At 43.7% G+C, this 16,386-nt stretch overlaps 1 protein-coding gene across 1 annotated transcript in view; it reads left to right on the top strand.

Moving 5' to 3' along the window:
• LOC121277783 (protein disulfide-isomerase A6-like) overlaps positions 1–14,597 on the top strand; it is a 29,358-nt gene extending 14,761 nt beyond the window's left edge. Inside the window, exons 9-13 of the mRNA XM_041187418.1 lie at positions 3,047–3,184; positions 7,603–7,690; positions 7,789–7,861; positions 14,313–14,471; positions 14,555–14,597. Coding sequence (XP_041043352.1) covers positions 3,047–3,184; positions 7,603–7,690; positions 7,789–7,861; positions 14,313–14,471; positions 14,555–14,597 — 501 coding nt within the window. The remainder of the gene's footprint in view (positions 1–3,046; positions 3,185–7,602; positions 7,691–7,788; positions 7,862–14,312; positions 14,472–14,554) is intronic.
• The last annotated feature ends 1,789 nt before the right edge of the window (positions 14,598–16,386 follow it).

Below are 16,386 nucleotides of genomic sequence, written 5' to 3'. Positions count from 1 at the left end.
GGGCGTCGCTGACTAGGCCAGCATTTATTGCCCTTCCCTTATTGCCCTTGAGAAGGTGGTGGTGAGCTGCCACCTTGAACTGCTGCAGTGCATATGCTGTAGCTACACCTACAATGCTGTTAGGGAGGGAGTTCCAGGATTTTCACCAAGCGACAGTGAAGGTATGACGATATATTTCCAAGTGAGGATGGTGAGTGGCTTGAAGGGCACCTTGCTGATGGTGGTATTCCCAAGCATCTGCTGCCATTGTCCTTCTAGCTGGTGGCAGTCATGGGTTTGGAAAGTACTGTCTAAGAAGGCTTGGTGAGGTCCTGCAGTGCATCTTGTAGATGGTGCAGATTGCTGCCACTGTGAGTTAGTGGTGGAGGGAGTGAATGTTTGTGGATGGGGTGCCAATCAAGAGGGCTGCTTTATCCTGGATGGTGTCGAGCTTCTTGAGTGTTGTTGCAGCTACACTCATCCAAGCAAGTGGAAAGTATTCCATCTCACTCCTGGCTTATGCTTTGTAGATGGTGGACAGGCCTTGGGGAGACAGAAGATGAGTTGCTCACTGCACGATTCCAGCCTCTGGCTTGCCCTTGTAGCTACAGTATTTATGTGGCTAGTTCAGTTCAGTTTCTGGTCAATGGTAACTCCCTAGATGTTGATAGTGGGGGATTTAGTGATGGTAATGCCATTGAACATCAAGGGGTGATGGTTGGATTCTCTCTTGTTTCAGTATTTATATGGCTAGTCCATTTCAGTTTCTGGTCAAGCCCTGTAAAATCCAGCCCATGGGCTCTATCACTGTCAGTCCCGTGATGCAGAGAGCCTTTTCCTCCATAAGGCTTAGGAGATGCATTCATCCTTGCTCTCCTCGCCAGTTCTACACTACTCTCTTCTATTGTGTGCCACCCTGTCCGGAGAGTAGAATGTCAGTGATTGTGTTCAGGTGATATTCCTACTGTAGCTGAATTGCTGGATTTACGTGAAGGCAGTGAGAGATGGTTGTGAGCCTGGCAGCATTGGTAGGCTTACGACGATGTGATGGTATATCTGGATGTTAAGTGTGAGTCCTGAGTGCCAAGGAGTGATGTTGACTGTGCTGCGTTGAGCAGCATGAGAGGTTAGTGTTGTGGTGGGTTGGAGATGAAAATGCAGTCACGAAACTTGACTGCGCATGTGAGGTCATTAGACTTTGTGTGGCACTGCTGTCAGATCTTTAGGTTCAGACCCAAGGCATTGACCTCCTTGGCTCCAGATCCCACTCCCTTCTGTCCCACTGAAAAACCATAGTTCTCTCCTGCCCAGCTGCACAGCTAATGCCTCTAGCATGGTATCTATCACCCTGGAACCTTCCCTTTGACGTGATGTTCAATCTTCCATCATTTATAATCCACCAATATTACTCATTGCAGCTTTCCTTTAAGAGGGGCAGCCTGCCTTTAAAAAGAACCCACTGGCTGAATCACATATTATCTGCAAAACACTGCACAGCTTCCTGCTACAATCATGCAAGTGAGGTGGGTGGACCAAATTTGCTTTCTGCCAACCTCGATCAGAACTGCAAATCGTGACACCCATATCCAAAGATGGTACAGAAATTTCTAGCCCTTGGTGTAATTTCAAATTCTAAGGCCACGATTTTCCGTTTCTGTTTGTGACGAGTGCCATCGTGGGCCAGAGCAGAAAATACCAAGAGATCGCAAAAGTTAATTTCACGTCAACGTAAAACCATTTTGCGATCGTCCGCTCCACCATCAATGGCGGGCCACATTTCCTTTTGCTGCACATCGGGAACCTAATTTCAATACTTTAGCATCTCATTATAAGCCCTGCTGGCTGGAATCATCTCCACACACTGGATCATGAGCTCACGTTGGTATGATTGCATGCCGACGTGTTTCATAACGGTACAAGAGCGACTTGCACCTTGCCATCTGCACTTCACTTGGGACTTGAAGGTTTGTTTGCCTGTCTTGCTTTGGGCAGCATTCAAGGTTATCAGCGCCAGGCTTCGCAGGCAGCACCACATCACTTTTAGGGGGCTCATGGGCAGGTCTCTACCTACCAGGCAAATGGTAAGGCTGGGGTGGCTTTTCAATGGCTGCAAGGCTAGGACTTGCTTGGGGAAGATGGGGGTATCCCAGGGTGTGCATGGGGGCACATGTTGATTTGTGCAAGTGGCCTCAAGGTGGTGCTGCCTGAGGAGGCAGTCTCCAGAGGAGACAAGGCCAGATGGAGATGTGAGGGTGTATGAGAGAGATTGCATGGAGATGCTCCTTGAGCTGGCAGTAAGTGAGATGCCATTGAATGTGTGATGGCATTGTGAGTGAATGAGTTTAGAGTGATGAGATGGCCTTATCCTGGAGGATGAAATCATTTATCCTCGTTCTGCACTGGCTGGCCAACCTCTTCTGTGTATCATTGGCACTGCCCACTGCTCCCATTGCCTCCCAAGCCAGAGCAGTGCAATTGCTGAACCACTTGCAGCCAGAGTGGGGGTAGAGGACATCACGGTGGGCCTCCAAAAGGCGTTCCAGTGACAGGTCATTGAACTCTTCTTGGCTTTCAGGGCCAAGTTTTCACAGGAGCAGTCCTGGGCAGCAAGCATTGAGAACAGTGTGTGTGGCTGCAGTTTTGATGTGGCACCTGGAGTGAGGAAATGGTGAGGTAACGGTGTGGCAGGCAATTCAGAGGCAGCCTGCCAGCGATATGGGGTGTTTCCTGTGTCTGTACAATAAATTAAGTGGGAAGCGGATGATACAGTGCAAAAATCTGCCCATGCGGCCGATGGGAAAAACGTCGTTTGTCAAACCTACCACCGCATTTAATGCAATTCAGGAAAAATTCTACCTTAAGAGTTTTGCCACTTTACTGCATATTTTTCAAGTTCCTTAACGTGATGAGCAATAATTTATCAGAGGTTTTGTCTTTGGATTTTCTGCATTTTCAAAATATTGATCCTTCTCGATTTGAGATTTTGTTTTGGTAACAAAAGGCATATCTGATCTTAAGTATAATTAAGTTATTAATTCTAAGCTAACAAGATATCATTGCTTCTTAGATTCAACAAGTTCCAATGATTAAGATATTTCAAACAAACAATGAAACTGTTGATTATAATGGGGAGAAATCTGCATCCAGCATTATTGCTAAAGGACTTGATTTGTATGCTAAGATGCCACCATATAAACTATTTGAGGTAAGAAACCAGGCTTGGAAAGAACCATGAAATCTTCCCCCAAAATAAGTCTAATTATCTTTGTGAATGACAAAATATAGTGGGAAATTTTCCAGGTAACATACTAGGACTAAACAAGTGGCCAGATGCCGTCATAATTAGAAAGTTTAAACTGAACAGCAGAAGTTACCTACAATGGACTCATTTGTACATTGAGGTTCTGTCCATTATAACCATTGTCCTATATACCCATTAGACACTTTTGACCAGTTTTTCTAGGTCAGCGCTTTAATAGAATTTATGGTAATTTAGCAAAATAATTCAAATGCCAGATTCTTCCCCAGACTGTAAGTATTGCTGATTAGGGAAAATAGCAACTGTTGTTAATGTGGCAATACCAATTATGTTTTGAAATATAAGCACTAAATTCAAAGTAACATACAAACATATTACCCCATAAGAAAGCACCTTTAGATTGTGGTTCTAAATTTTTGTATTATATGTGACGTGTCAAGCTAATGTTTCTGGTCAGTTTAATGTACCACATATGATCAGACACAGAAAATGAGCTACAAATAATCATTTGGTGATACAGAAATTGAGAACTGCTGAAAAAAGAGACATGTCTAAGCTTTTCATCTTACACTCATCAGGACACTCACAAGGATTCTCTGTGAATCAAGGGATATGGGGAACCAGCGGGAAAGTAGAGTTAAAGCTCTAGATCAGCCATAATCATATTGAATGTCGGAGCAGAGTCAGTGGGCCACATGGCCTACTCCTGCTCCTATTTTTTGTGTTTTCTTGTGTGTTCTGTACTGTTCAGTTTTATTTTTAAAAATTATTTGAATTATTTTGTTCATGTTTCTTGTTCCCTCCTAGAAGTTTCTGCTTTAAAAAAAAAAATTACAGCATAAAAACATGTTTACAGGATATTCTCTGTGCCTGTTGAAATTCTTAGTTATTTTCATTGTTCATTACACTTTTTGGATGTTTTGAGAGCCATTTATCTCTTTTAGCATTTCTTCCTCATATTGCTTGCCTAACATCCAGTCTTGGATGAGCTAAACTTTCCTCCAATTAAACATTGGAAAGACTAAAGCCAACGCTTCCAGCCCCCATCTCCTAGGATTACAAACAATATATGGCACAAAATTAGACCATTTGCCCAACCAGTGCATGTTGGTGTTTATACTCCATTCAAGCGTCCTTCCATTTTTCCTCATCTAAATCTACCAGCGCAACCATCTATTCCCTTCTCAAGTATTGTTGAAAAAAGAGACTTTTGTCAAAGCTTTTCACCTTGCACTCATCAGGACAATTCACAAGAATATCAATATAAGGGAAAACAACAAATTTTTGCTATGAGAAGAGAGTACTGATTGGTTGGCAAGTGGACTCTAACCAGTTGATGGTGACTGACAGTAAACTGCCAGCATTGTTTGAAATTTAAACCAGGCAGATTGACTCTGATTCTTCGGGGCAATGTCTTGACCAATGAATCAGCAAATGGCCGTCACTTATTTTGTGTGGCTGAAACAGGTGCAATGTGTGGACATGTTCCTTCTGTCTGCAAACATTGAGCCTTGTGTATTAATACATGTAGTTTCCAGTACAGGCAAAAATCGCCACTAAAAGGACGCTGCCGTCACGCCAAAAAGCCTATCTCACAAATGAATAATGTGGATATGAATTTCAATACCAGTGTGATGCTAGGTATGTACTCCGTACGTCCCAAAGACTGGAGGATCATATTAAACAGCATGACCTTTCCACCCACCACAATGGGCAAGGTACAGACTTACCGAACCAGCCCATGCTTGCAAAACTCAAAATAGTGTCCATTATTAGATGTGATTGAACAGTTGGACAATATTTGCTAAATAATCCTCAGTGTGCAAAGAATTACACTGATAACCAATTTGAGATTGTCAGTGGGGCTCACAGTACAGCACATTTGCCCAATGTACAACTCTCATACTTTTTCCTCCATTTTAGCACAGTGTTGCCATCACAACTCTTCAGTTTTTCCATGCTATTTGGCATACATTTCTCAACTATTAATCTTCATCTTTTCTATCTTGGAAGAGAAAATGGTGCATAATGCCCACCTGAGGCTAATTAAAGGTGTGTGTTGGGGGGGAGGGGGTGAATCTTCAAACTGAAATACCTCACAGCTTATGAGAAAAAAGGCTGTTTGCTCATGGTGACATACTTTGCTCTTGCCATGGGAAGGTGGTGAGGTCAGGAGGAGATTGGCTATGCCATGTTAATGATTCAACATCTACACTGTCAAGTGGAACCCCATGTCCAAAAGAAATGCAATACCTGCTCTCAGAAAGCTTTCACTGTAGGTGGTGGTTGAAACTGCCTTTTGGGCCAGAATTTCCTGGCCCTGTTGGTGCTGGGCGTCATGGTGGGCAGAGGGGGGCAACATGGTGAGAAGGCCAAAAATCAGTTTCACGCTGGCATGAAAGTACAGAGGGATAACCAATTGTATGTGATGTGTCAAGCTAATGTTTCGTCAGTTTAATGTACCACATATGATCAGACACAGAAAATGGGCTACAAATAGTCATTTGGTAGTACAGAAATTGAGAATTGCTGAAAAAAGAGACATGTCTAAGCTTTTCATCTTACACTCAACACTGAATCATTAACATGGCATAGCCAATCTCCTCCTGACCTCACCACCTTCCCATGGCATCCAGTGCTGGTTCCACCATGGTGGAATGCCAATCCTACTGGAGGGTGGCGTGAACTCACTTTGCATCCCACTAATGGGATGCAAAGTAAAGCCTGACCGGAATTGCGACCCCTACACCAGATTTCCCGTTATACCAGTGGGAAAACACGCCGGCTCAGAAAATGCCTGGATAAGTGTGATGTTCAGAAGTCAGGCCTTGCTCAGATTGCGGACATCTGAGGGGCAGAAGATGCTGGAGCCCTAAGGCTATCGGACCCTGGAGGAACACATGTATGGCATGCTGGGTGGATTCACATGGACATGGCTCTGCCACGAAGCAGCTCACAGAAGGTGGGAGGTCTCCGTTGATATCTCGGGTCTGCTTCGGAACACCATGTCTTGGCCATGGGCTGCTATGGAGGGGCAGGGGAGAAGTTCCAACTGTGAGTGGGAGAGAAGATGTACTGGGAGTGGGTGGGAGAGGAAGGCCTAGGTTTGACTGGGAGAGGAAGGGGTCCAGGGAGAGGGGGAAAGAGATCGGAGGTGGGAAGAAATCCGTGGGGAGGGGGAAGAGATCGGAGGGGAAAGGAGTCTGGGGGAGGAGAGAGGAAGGGTGGAGGAGTGGATCTCCAGGTGAATGTACAAGGGAGGAATCTGTGGAGTCAATGACTGCCCCTTCAGGAGCAAACTGAGGGTGGGTTTTGTAGGGGGGAATGATGAGTGTGAGCCGGAAGAGTAGGAGGGTAAGGGTGCGTCAGTAGCAGTAGAAAGAACGGCGAGGGTTGATGATGGGAACTCGGAGGCAGACACATATCCTGGGGGTGGGAAGGAGGAGGTCAGGGAGGTTACTGTGGATGGTGGTGGGATTCTCAGGACGGTAGGGAATGTGCACGTCCTGGACATCCTGGAAAGACGAGGGTTCAGGCTGGTAGGTGACAGTGGGGAGGTGGAAGATGATGCCTCGGGGATGGGGGCGGTGGGGGCATGGGGACAGTGATGGGGGAAAGGACATGGGTGACTGGGGGAGGGAAAAAGACAGAGGAGTTGAGCAAAAATCTGACTACGACCTTAGTTGTCAAATTCGAAAGTGAATGGAATCTCATGTTGGACGGACACAGGTGCTGCATGGGAGTGTGATCAGTGGGTGGGTGGAGATGCATGTCAACTCAGATGGACAACTGAAAGAGAACCCCATCAGGCAGCATTGAAAATGCTCAGGACAATGAGATGAGTGTGATGGATGACGACACCACATGCGTTCACATTCTTCAGTTGATCCTGGCAAGAGCTGGCTCTTACAATTTTTAGTGTAACTTTCCCTGAATGTCACTGCAAGAAGCCCAGGGCCTTAGTATTATAATATATTTAAATAAGGTAACTTGGGATTTGGTGAGAGGATTGTAAAACCAGACAAAACGTTAAATGGGTGCAGATCGGTTGGGATTGATTGCTCAATTTAATTCTTCATTACTCCCTCTTTGCCCTTTGCCAGAGTGTAATGGAGTCTAAAATTAGCCTTGTGATTCCAGTTGGGAGAATATTCTATATATCCATTGCCCTTTTGAGGAGATTGATGTTGAATTCCTGAGAATCATCTGAAATTGGTAAGGGGGTACTAAAACTGTGAAATACAAATGAGACTATCTCTTTTAGAATGTTATATATCCATTCTACTATTACAGATAAGACTTCAGCCTCGATGAAATCAAAACCCTTTTAACATAAACTAACATTGTTTCCTTATTTCTTTTAGCAAATGGTCAATGAAGAAGTCTTGAAGACAACCTGTGATCATCAGCTACTATGTATTATTGCTGTGCTGCCTCACATTCCTGACACAGGTATATTATCCGGTGAGATGATATGAAATGTGGGGTTGTATATTTTCTATATAATTTTTAAATCTTTTTGCTTTTTAATAAAACTTTCCTGTTGCCAGGGTCTAATGGCAGAAGTGATTATCTGAGCTTACTGATGAAAATGACAGACAAATACAAAAAGAAAAAGTGGGGGTGAGTAATTTCCACCAGGAATTTTTTAGTTGAGGAGTAGTAGGAGCCTACGTACCAACATACATACAAGCTAGGAGCCACTTGACCCTTAAAACCTGTTCAGCCATTTAATAATAGACACTAAATGGGGAGGCGATGGCGTAGTGGTATTGTCATTGCACTAGTGATCCAGAGACCCAGGGTAATGCTCTGGGGACCTGGGTTTGAATCCCACGAAGGCAGATGGTGGAATTTTAATTCAATAATTAAAATAATAATAATGATGGTGACCATGAGAACATTGTTGATTGGTTCACTAATGTCCTTTGGGGGAAAAAAATCTGTCGTCCTTACCTGGTCTGGCCTACACGTGACTCCAGACCCACAACACTGCGGTTGACTCTTAACTGCCCTTTGAAATGCAAGTTGTAACAAATTGCTACAAAGGCACAAAAAAGGAATGCCACCAGAAACAACAATGGCAATTTTAACCCTGTCGACCCTGTAAAGTCCTCCTTACAAACATCTGGGGGTTAGTGCCAAAATTGGGAGAGCTGTCTCACAAACTAGTCAATCAATAGCCTGACGTAGTCATCCTCACGGAATCATACCTTACTGATAATGTCCCAAACACCACCATCAGCATCCCTGGATATGTTCTTCTCCGGCAGGACAGACTCAGTAGAGGTGGCGGCACAGTGGTATACAGTCAGGAGGGCGTTGCCCTGGGAGTCCTCAACATCGACTCCGGACCCCTTGAAGTCTCCTGGCATTAGGTCAAAAATAGGCAAGGAAACCTCCTGCTGATCACCACATACCACCCTCCCTCTGCTGATGAATCAGTGTTCCTCCATGTTGAACACCACTTGGAGGAAGCATTAAGTGTGGCAAGGGTGCAGAATGTACTCTGGATGGGGGACTTCAATGCCCACCATCAAGAGTGGCTTGGTAGCACCACTACTGACCGAGCTGGCCAAGCCCTAAAAGACATAGCTGCTAGACTGGGTCTGTGGCGGGTGATGAGGGAACCAACAAGAGGGAAAAACATACTTGACCTCATCCTCACCAACCTACCTGCCACAGATGCATCTGTCCAGGACTATATCGGTACGAGTGACCATTGCACAGTCGTTGTGGAGACGAAGTCCCAGCTTCATATTGAGGATACCCTCCATTGTGCTGTGTGGCACTACCATCATGCTAAATGGGATAGATTTCGAACAGATCTAGCAATTCAAGATTGGCCATCCATGAGGCCATCACCAGCAGTAGAATTGTACTCGAACACAATCTGTAACTTCATGGCCCAGCATATCCCCCACTGTACCATTACCATCAAGTCAGAGAATCAACCCCGGTTCAATGACGAGTGCAAGAGGGCATGCCAGGAGCAGCACCAGACATATCTAAAAATGAGGTGCCAACCTGGTAAAGCTATAACACAGGATTACTTGCGTGCCCAACAGCATAAGCATCAAGTGATAGACAGGGTTAAGTGATCCCACAACTAACGGATCAGATCTAAGCTCTGCAGTCCTGCCACATCCAGTCATGAATGGTGGTGGACAATTAACTCACTGGAGGAGGAGGCTTCACAAATATCCTCATCCTCAATGATGGAGGAGCCCAGCGCAAAAGATAAGGTACAATTTTCAGCCAGAAAATGATGGAGGCCTCAGCATCACAGATGCCAGTCTTCAGCCAATTCGATTCACTCCATGTGATATCAAGAAACGGCTGAAGGCACTGGATAGTGGAAAGGCTATGGGCCCTGACAATATTCCAGCAATTGTACTGAAGACTTGTGTCCCAGAACTTGCCTCACCCCCAGCTGTTCCAGTACAGCTACAACACTGGCATCTACACAGCTATATGGAAAATTGCCTAGATATGTCCTGTACATAAAAAGCAGGACAAATCCAACCTGGCCAATTACCGCCTCATCAGCCTATTCTCAATCATAAGTAATGGAAGGGGTCATCAACAGTGCTATCAAGCGGCACTTGCTTAGCAATAACCTGCGCACTGACGCCCAATTTGGGGTTCCACAAGGACCACTCAGCTCCTGACCTTGTTACAGCCTTGATTCAAACATAATCAAAACAGCTGCACTCCTGAGGTGAGGTGAGAATGACTGCCCTTGACATCAAGGCAGCATTTGACAGCGTGTGGCATCAAGGAGCCCTAGCAAAACTGGAGTCAATGAGATCAGGGGGAAAACTCTCTGCTGGTTGGAGTCATACCTAGCACAAAGGAAGATGGTTGTGGTTGTTGGAGGTCAGTCATTTCAGCTCCAGGAAATCACAGCTGGAGTTCCTCAGGGTACTGTCCTCACCCCAACCATCTTCTGCTGCTTCATCAATGACCTTCCTTCCATCATAAAGTCAGAATTGGGGATGTTCGGTGATGATTGCACAAAGTTCAGCACCTTTCACGACTCCTCAGATACTGAAGCAGTCTATGTCCAAATGCAGCAAGACCTGGACAATATCCAGGCTTGGGCTGACAAGGAGCAAGTAACATTCACCACACAAGTGTCAGGCAATGACCATCTCCAACAAGAGAGAATCCAACCATCGCCCAATTACCATCACTGAATCCATTGACCAGAAACTGAACTGGACTAGCCATATAAATACTGTGGCTACAAGAGCAGGTCAGAGGCTAGGAATAGTGAGACGAGTAATCTACATCCTGACTCCCCAAAGCCTGTCCATCATCTACAAGGCACAAGTCAGGAGTATGATGGAATACTCCCCACTTGCCTGGATGGGTGCAGCTCCCACAACACTCAAGAAGCTTGACATATCCAGGACAAAGCAACCTGCTTGATTGGCACCACATCCACAAACATTCACTCCCTCCACCATCAACGCACAGTAGCAGCAGTGCGTACCAACTACAAGATGCACTGCAGGAATTCACCAAGGCTCCTTTGACAGCATCTTCCAAACCCACGACCACTACCATCTAGAAGTACAAGGGCAGCAGATACATGGGAACACCACCACCTGGAAGTTCCCCCCCAAATCACTCTGTCCTGACTTGGAAATATACCACCATTCCTTCACTGTCGCTGGGTCAAAATCCTGGAACTTCCTTCTTAACAGCACTGTGGGTGTACCCACACCACATGACCTGCAGCAGTTGAAGAAGGCAGCTCACCACCACCTTCTCAAGGGTAACTAGGGATGGGCAATAAAATGCTGGCCCAGCCAGCAAAGCCCACATTCCATGAATGAATTTTAAAAAAGAATTAAAATAAAAAAGATCATGGCTGATCTGATTGCAACCTTCCGCTTACCCCAATAACCTTTCACCCTCTTGTTAATCAAGAATCTATCTAGCTCTGCCTTAAAAATATTCAAAGACCCTACTTTCACTGCCTTTTTGAGGAAGATAGTTCCAAAAATTCATGACCCTCTGGGAGAAAAAAAATTCTCCTCATCTATCTTAAATCCGCAACCCCTTACTTTTAAACCGTGATCCATAGTTCTAGATTCTCCCACAAGAGTATCCTCTCCACATGCACTCTGTCAAGAGCCCTCAGGATCTTAAATGTTTTGATCGTCGCCTCTTATTCTTCTAAACTCCAGTGGATACAAGCCTAACCTGTCTAACCTTTCCTCATAAAATAACCCGCCTATCCCTAGTATTAGCCTAGTAAACCTTCTCTGAACTGCTTCTGACGCATTTACATCCTCCCTTAAATAAGAAGACCAATACTGTGCACAGTACTCCAAATGTGGTCTCACCATTGCCCTGTACAACTAAAGCATAACCTCCCTACTTTTGTACTCAATTCCTTTCACTACAGTGAGAACAATATTTATACAAATTTTCATGCAAGTTTAAAGGACACATTACCAAGATGATCCTGTCCATTTTTGGTAAATAAGTCTATGACTTCAAATAAATTACATTTTTCTCTGGTGGTGTAGTGAGAATTTCACTGGACCAGTAATTCAGAGGCCTGGGACATGGAAGCTGGTGGAATTTGAATTCAATTAATAAAATCTGGAATATAAAGCTAGTCTCAGCAATAGTTACCATGAAACCATTGTTGATTGTTGTTAAGGTCCATCTGTTTCACTAATATCCTTTAGGGAGGGAAATCTGCCATCCATGCCACGTCTGACCTACATGCATCTTTAGACCCAAGGTAATGTGTTTGACTCTTAACTGCTCTCTGAAATGGCCTAGCAAGCCACTTAGTTCCAGGGCAATTAGGGTTGGGCAGCAAGTGCTGGCCTTGCCAGTGAGGCCCACATCCCATGAAAGAATAAATAAAAAAAATTCATTGGCCCATCAAGTCTGTCCCATCAATATTTTTAGGTTGGAGTAGTTCCAATGATTTCCAAAGATTGCTAGCAATAAACATTCTAGCAGTTATTTTAACATATTTACAGATTATGGAGAGCTTCCAGCCATGCCTGCTTTTCTCTTTCCCTTCAGACTGTTTGTCTGAGTCTCATATCACATGAGTGTATGTCACTCCCTTCTATGGCCATGGAACTTAGTCTAGCATATTCCATTACACTACATCTCCCCCAAGTCTCTATTCAGACTTCAACATACTCTGATGTTCCTGGAAACCCAATGCTTCAATCTCTTCGTCATTCTGAACATTTCAGTATTTTAAAATCTTGTAGGAAATTGAGCCTCTTTTTCCTCTTTTAGGTAAATGTAATTGCTTCCTCTGTCCATGTTCTCTTTTCCCTCTCCTTTTTTTTGAAATCCTCACATCCCCTTAAACCAATAAGCATTATGTTTTTTTTATATTCAGTCAAGGGATGCAATGATTGCTGTCTAGACCAGCATTTATTGCCCATCCCTAATTGCCCTTGAGAAGATGGTGGTGAGCCATCCGTCCATCCCCCTTACAACTAAGCATCTTGACCCTCAATGCTCCCCACCCACCAGCAGCCATTTAATCAACTAAGGAATCCAAAACAAAACAGATTAAAAGACACCTTGGTCAATTTAGGGGAAAAGAACTATGGGGAAAATTCACTTCCACCTCTCAAAGGTGATCAAGATTAGTTTCAAGAGGTAAGTGACTGCAAAGTATATCACGCAATATCCCGTTATCTTTTTCTACAAAGATACTGGTCCCCTCTTGGACCTCATCCTTGAAAGTTTGCAGTGAATCCACAATCACCCAGTGCCCAATCACCCAAAATTATTAATTACCACTAAAGGTAATGTTTTCACTCCTGTTTGTTAGTCTGTTTGTCTGTAAACAATATATCTCAAAAACGAATGACTGGATTTCAATGAAATGCAGTATACAAATAGATATGGCACAAGGAAGAACTGATTAGTTTTTGGTGAAGATTCAGATCCTGGAATTTTTTTTAAAGGAGAGGATCTGTTAACATTGGGGAATAGGGCAACTAGACTTTTTTTTAAAGAATATTGTAGGTTGTTTTATTTAAAATGTTGATTGTTTTAGAATGTTGTGGATTGTCTCAGCTACTGTGGTGGATTTTTTCACAGCTGTCAGAAAATGTGAACAAAGTTTTCAGAGCAGGTTGTTGGATCTGGATTGGCCTGAAGCCTCCTCACTAAGATGGAAGCTCTTCAAGTTTTCACTTTTTTCAGCTTTGTAGTTACAGAGCATCGGCCAGGCACGGAAACGTCTTAAGAAAGAACTGCACAAGTGTAATAATGTTGAGTTAATTCAGCATAGCAGAAATTTGCACTCTACTGAGTGCCCTCTTATTTAGATTGAGAAGTGTAAGGGTCTTGAACCCCCACTGAACACCAGTAGTCCACCACGAATAACTACTGTTAATTACAACCCTCTGTCTATGAGAATACAACTAATTTCCTATCAAGTCCCAGATCTGATCTCCAACCCTACAAGATGCAATTTTGTGTAGTAATCTATTATATGGCACCTTGTTCATAGCTCTTTGAAAAATCCAAATGAACAATATTTATCCTTCAAACTCATAATTTAACCAGGTTGATAAGATATGGCCTTGTTTTCAGAAATAACATTGTAAGTCTCTAATAACCCTATCACAGTAAAGATCGCTTACTGAGTGTCACCATGATTTGTTCCAGCATCTTTTCCTTAACTGACATCAAACTGGTGAGCCTATAATTTCCCGATTCTGACCCGTTAGTCTTTTTGAATATCAGTACAAAATGAGCCTCCTTCCAGGTTGTAGGAACAATCCTGCACTCCAAAATTAAATCTAAAAGCAGGGGACTCACGTACTACTTCCAATTCTTTGACCAACCTGAATTAATGCCACCAGGATCAGCAGTTTGTTCTGATTTGAGATCAGTCTTTTAGCTTCTAAAACATTTACAATTTTCAATTAAATTTGGAGCTACGTTCGCATGGATATTTACTATGTGGGATGATAATACCATAATTAGGGGCGGGGGGGAGGGTGGGGAAAGGTTATTGTGTTGTTGTATGATGCAATGTAACAAAACTGTTTTGTTCTCATTGTAGCTGGCTGTGGACAGAAGCTGGGGCTCAGCCAAAGTTAGAAAATGCTTTAGGTATTGGAGACCTGATGTATCCTACCATAATGGCAATTGATGCAAGAAGGAAAAAGAAAGTACTCTTGAAGAGTTCATTCAATGAACCTGGAATAGCTGAATTTTTTAGGTAAAAGTTTAAACTTTTATATTAAATATGTTTTTAGATTGTTTTAATCACATTTGTGTTCAGTTTTGTGTGCCCTACCTTAGAAAAGATTTCAAGGTCTTAGAGAAGGATGCAGAAGACATTTAGCAAAGTGATATCAGGAATCAGAGATGTAGTTACGTACAGAGCAAAGGAAAACTGGGACTTCTGTCATTAACATAGAGAATGTTCAGAGGAATTCTGACAGATTTTCTTAAAATTATTAGAGGATTTTATAAGGTAAATCAGGAAAAACTATTTTCACTAACCAGTGAGTAGATGGTATAAATTTAAGGGATAATTATCAAAGCAAAGTGAGAAATTAGAAGTATTTTTTTTAAATGCAGAGCGTAGTTAAATAATGTTCTTTGTTCTGAGACTATATAACAACACACACAATGAACACATCATTCTCCCTCATTCCGGTTTGCGTTCATCCCTCTCCCAATTTGTTTTGCCCTCATGCTCAGTTTTGTTTCTGTTCCTATAATTTGTGTTTCTTTCTCTCTCAATCCCCACTTTGATTCTCTCTCCCTCTCAGTTTGTGTTGTTCTTTCTTTCCCTACCTTTCCAAGTGTTTTGCTTCTCCAGTTTGTGTTTCTATTTTACTGAAATTAGTACTCATTAGGCAGAATTTTACGGTCTCTTGCCAACAGATTTGCAGGCGGGGAGGAGATCCTTCCCACCAACCTCCAGCCTTCCCCAACCTATCTGCAATTTTATGGGACTGGGCAAGGCCTAAGGCAACCTGTCCACCTTTGCCCCAATTGAAACCCTTAAGTGGTCAATTTTGAGGCTAGTGAGGCATTCAGGGCATGTGTACACCTGGCAGGTCACACTGCTTGGCCTTGGGGAGGAAGGGCATAGAGTCTCCCTCAAGGATCACCTTCCCACATCAGCTCTGCCGCCACCACCCCTCCCCACCCCACCCCCTTCCCTCCGTGGCTATCCATCAAGACTCCCACCCCTCTTGGGCCTCACCTCCCCTCCCTGCCATGAAACCACCCCCCCCTGCATTTACTCCTTGACTTAGAATCTGGGGACTGCTTATTGTCCCAGTTCTGGCCACAGCTGCTGCTGCAGATTGCCACTGGCTCTCTGAGGTGGTGAGGTGGATCTTTCACCAGTGAGGGTTAAATAGCTCAGGGATGTGTTCCCCATGGCGGTGGCAAAAAATCCTGCCCATGGAGGTTCCAGGTGATTTTCATTGGGCCTGAAGCCACCATCCTCACAACTGCCAGAAAAGCAGGGTGAACACTAGAGCCCAGACAATGTAGATTGGCTGCAAGCTGTGTCAGCTCGGATACTGCACATACACAAACTGTACATATAAAGATCTTTTCTCACGAATCATCAGCGGTGCTCAAGATACCTCTTCTGGGAAATTCCCGCCAAAAACAGGAGGGTTGGGAACCCTAGAACAGGAGTTGGCCATTCGCTTCCTCAAGCCTATTCCATCTTTGCAGTTAAATCATTGCCAATCTGTACCTCTGTCCCATTTACTCGCTTATGAGCATATCCCTCAATACCCTTAAAAATCCGTCACTCTCAATCAATTTGCTTATAGAAACAAATGCTGTTTCATATATGTAAAGAACATATTTTTATTTTTTGGACTATGACTTTAAGATTGGACTGTGGCTTTAAAAACTACTATGGCTGCAGTTTAAAAGAAATATTCACTGGAGCAGGAAGAAGAAAATTTACAATGTTGCTATCTCCTGGAACAGTGTGTGCCAGGTCAGATGGAGTGATGCCGGAAAGAAGACTTGGTTTAAGAGGGAACTGCCTAGCTATGATATTTTTATTGCCTCCAGACCAAGTGGGCAAGTTCTGTGTGAGGATATTGCAATAGACCAGCTCCTAGCCTGAAAAGAGGAAAGACCTGAAACCTCTC

Source organism: Carcharodon carcharias, chromosome 5 (assembly GCF_017639515.1).
Source record: "Carcharodon carcharias isolate sCarCar2 chromosome 5, sCarCar2.pri, whole genome shotgun sequence".
Lineage (NCBI taxonomy): Eukaryota > Metazoa > Chordata > Chondrichthyes > Lamniformes > Lamnidae > Carcharodon > Carcharodon carcharias.
This window is presented reverse-complemented; position numbering and strand designations above follow the sequence as displayed.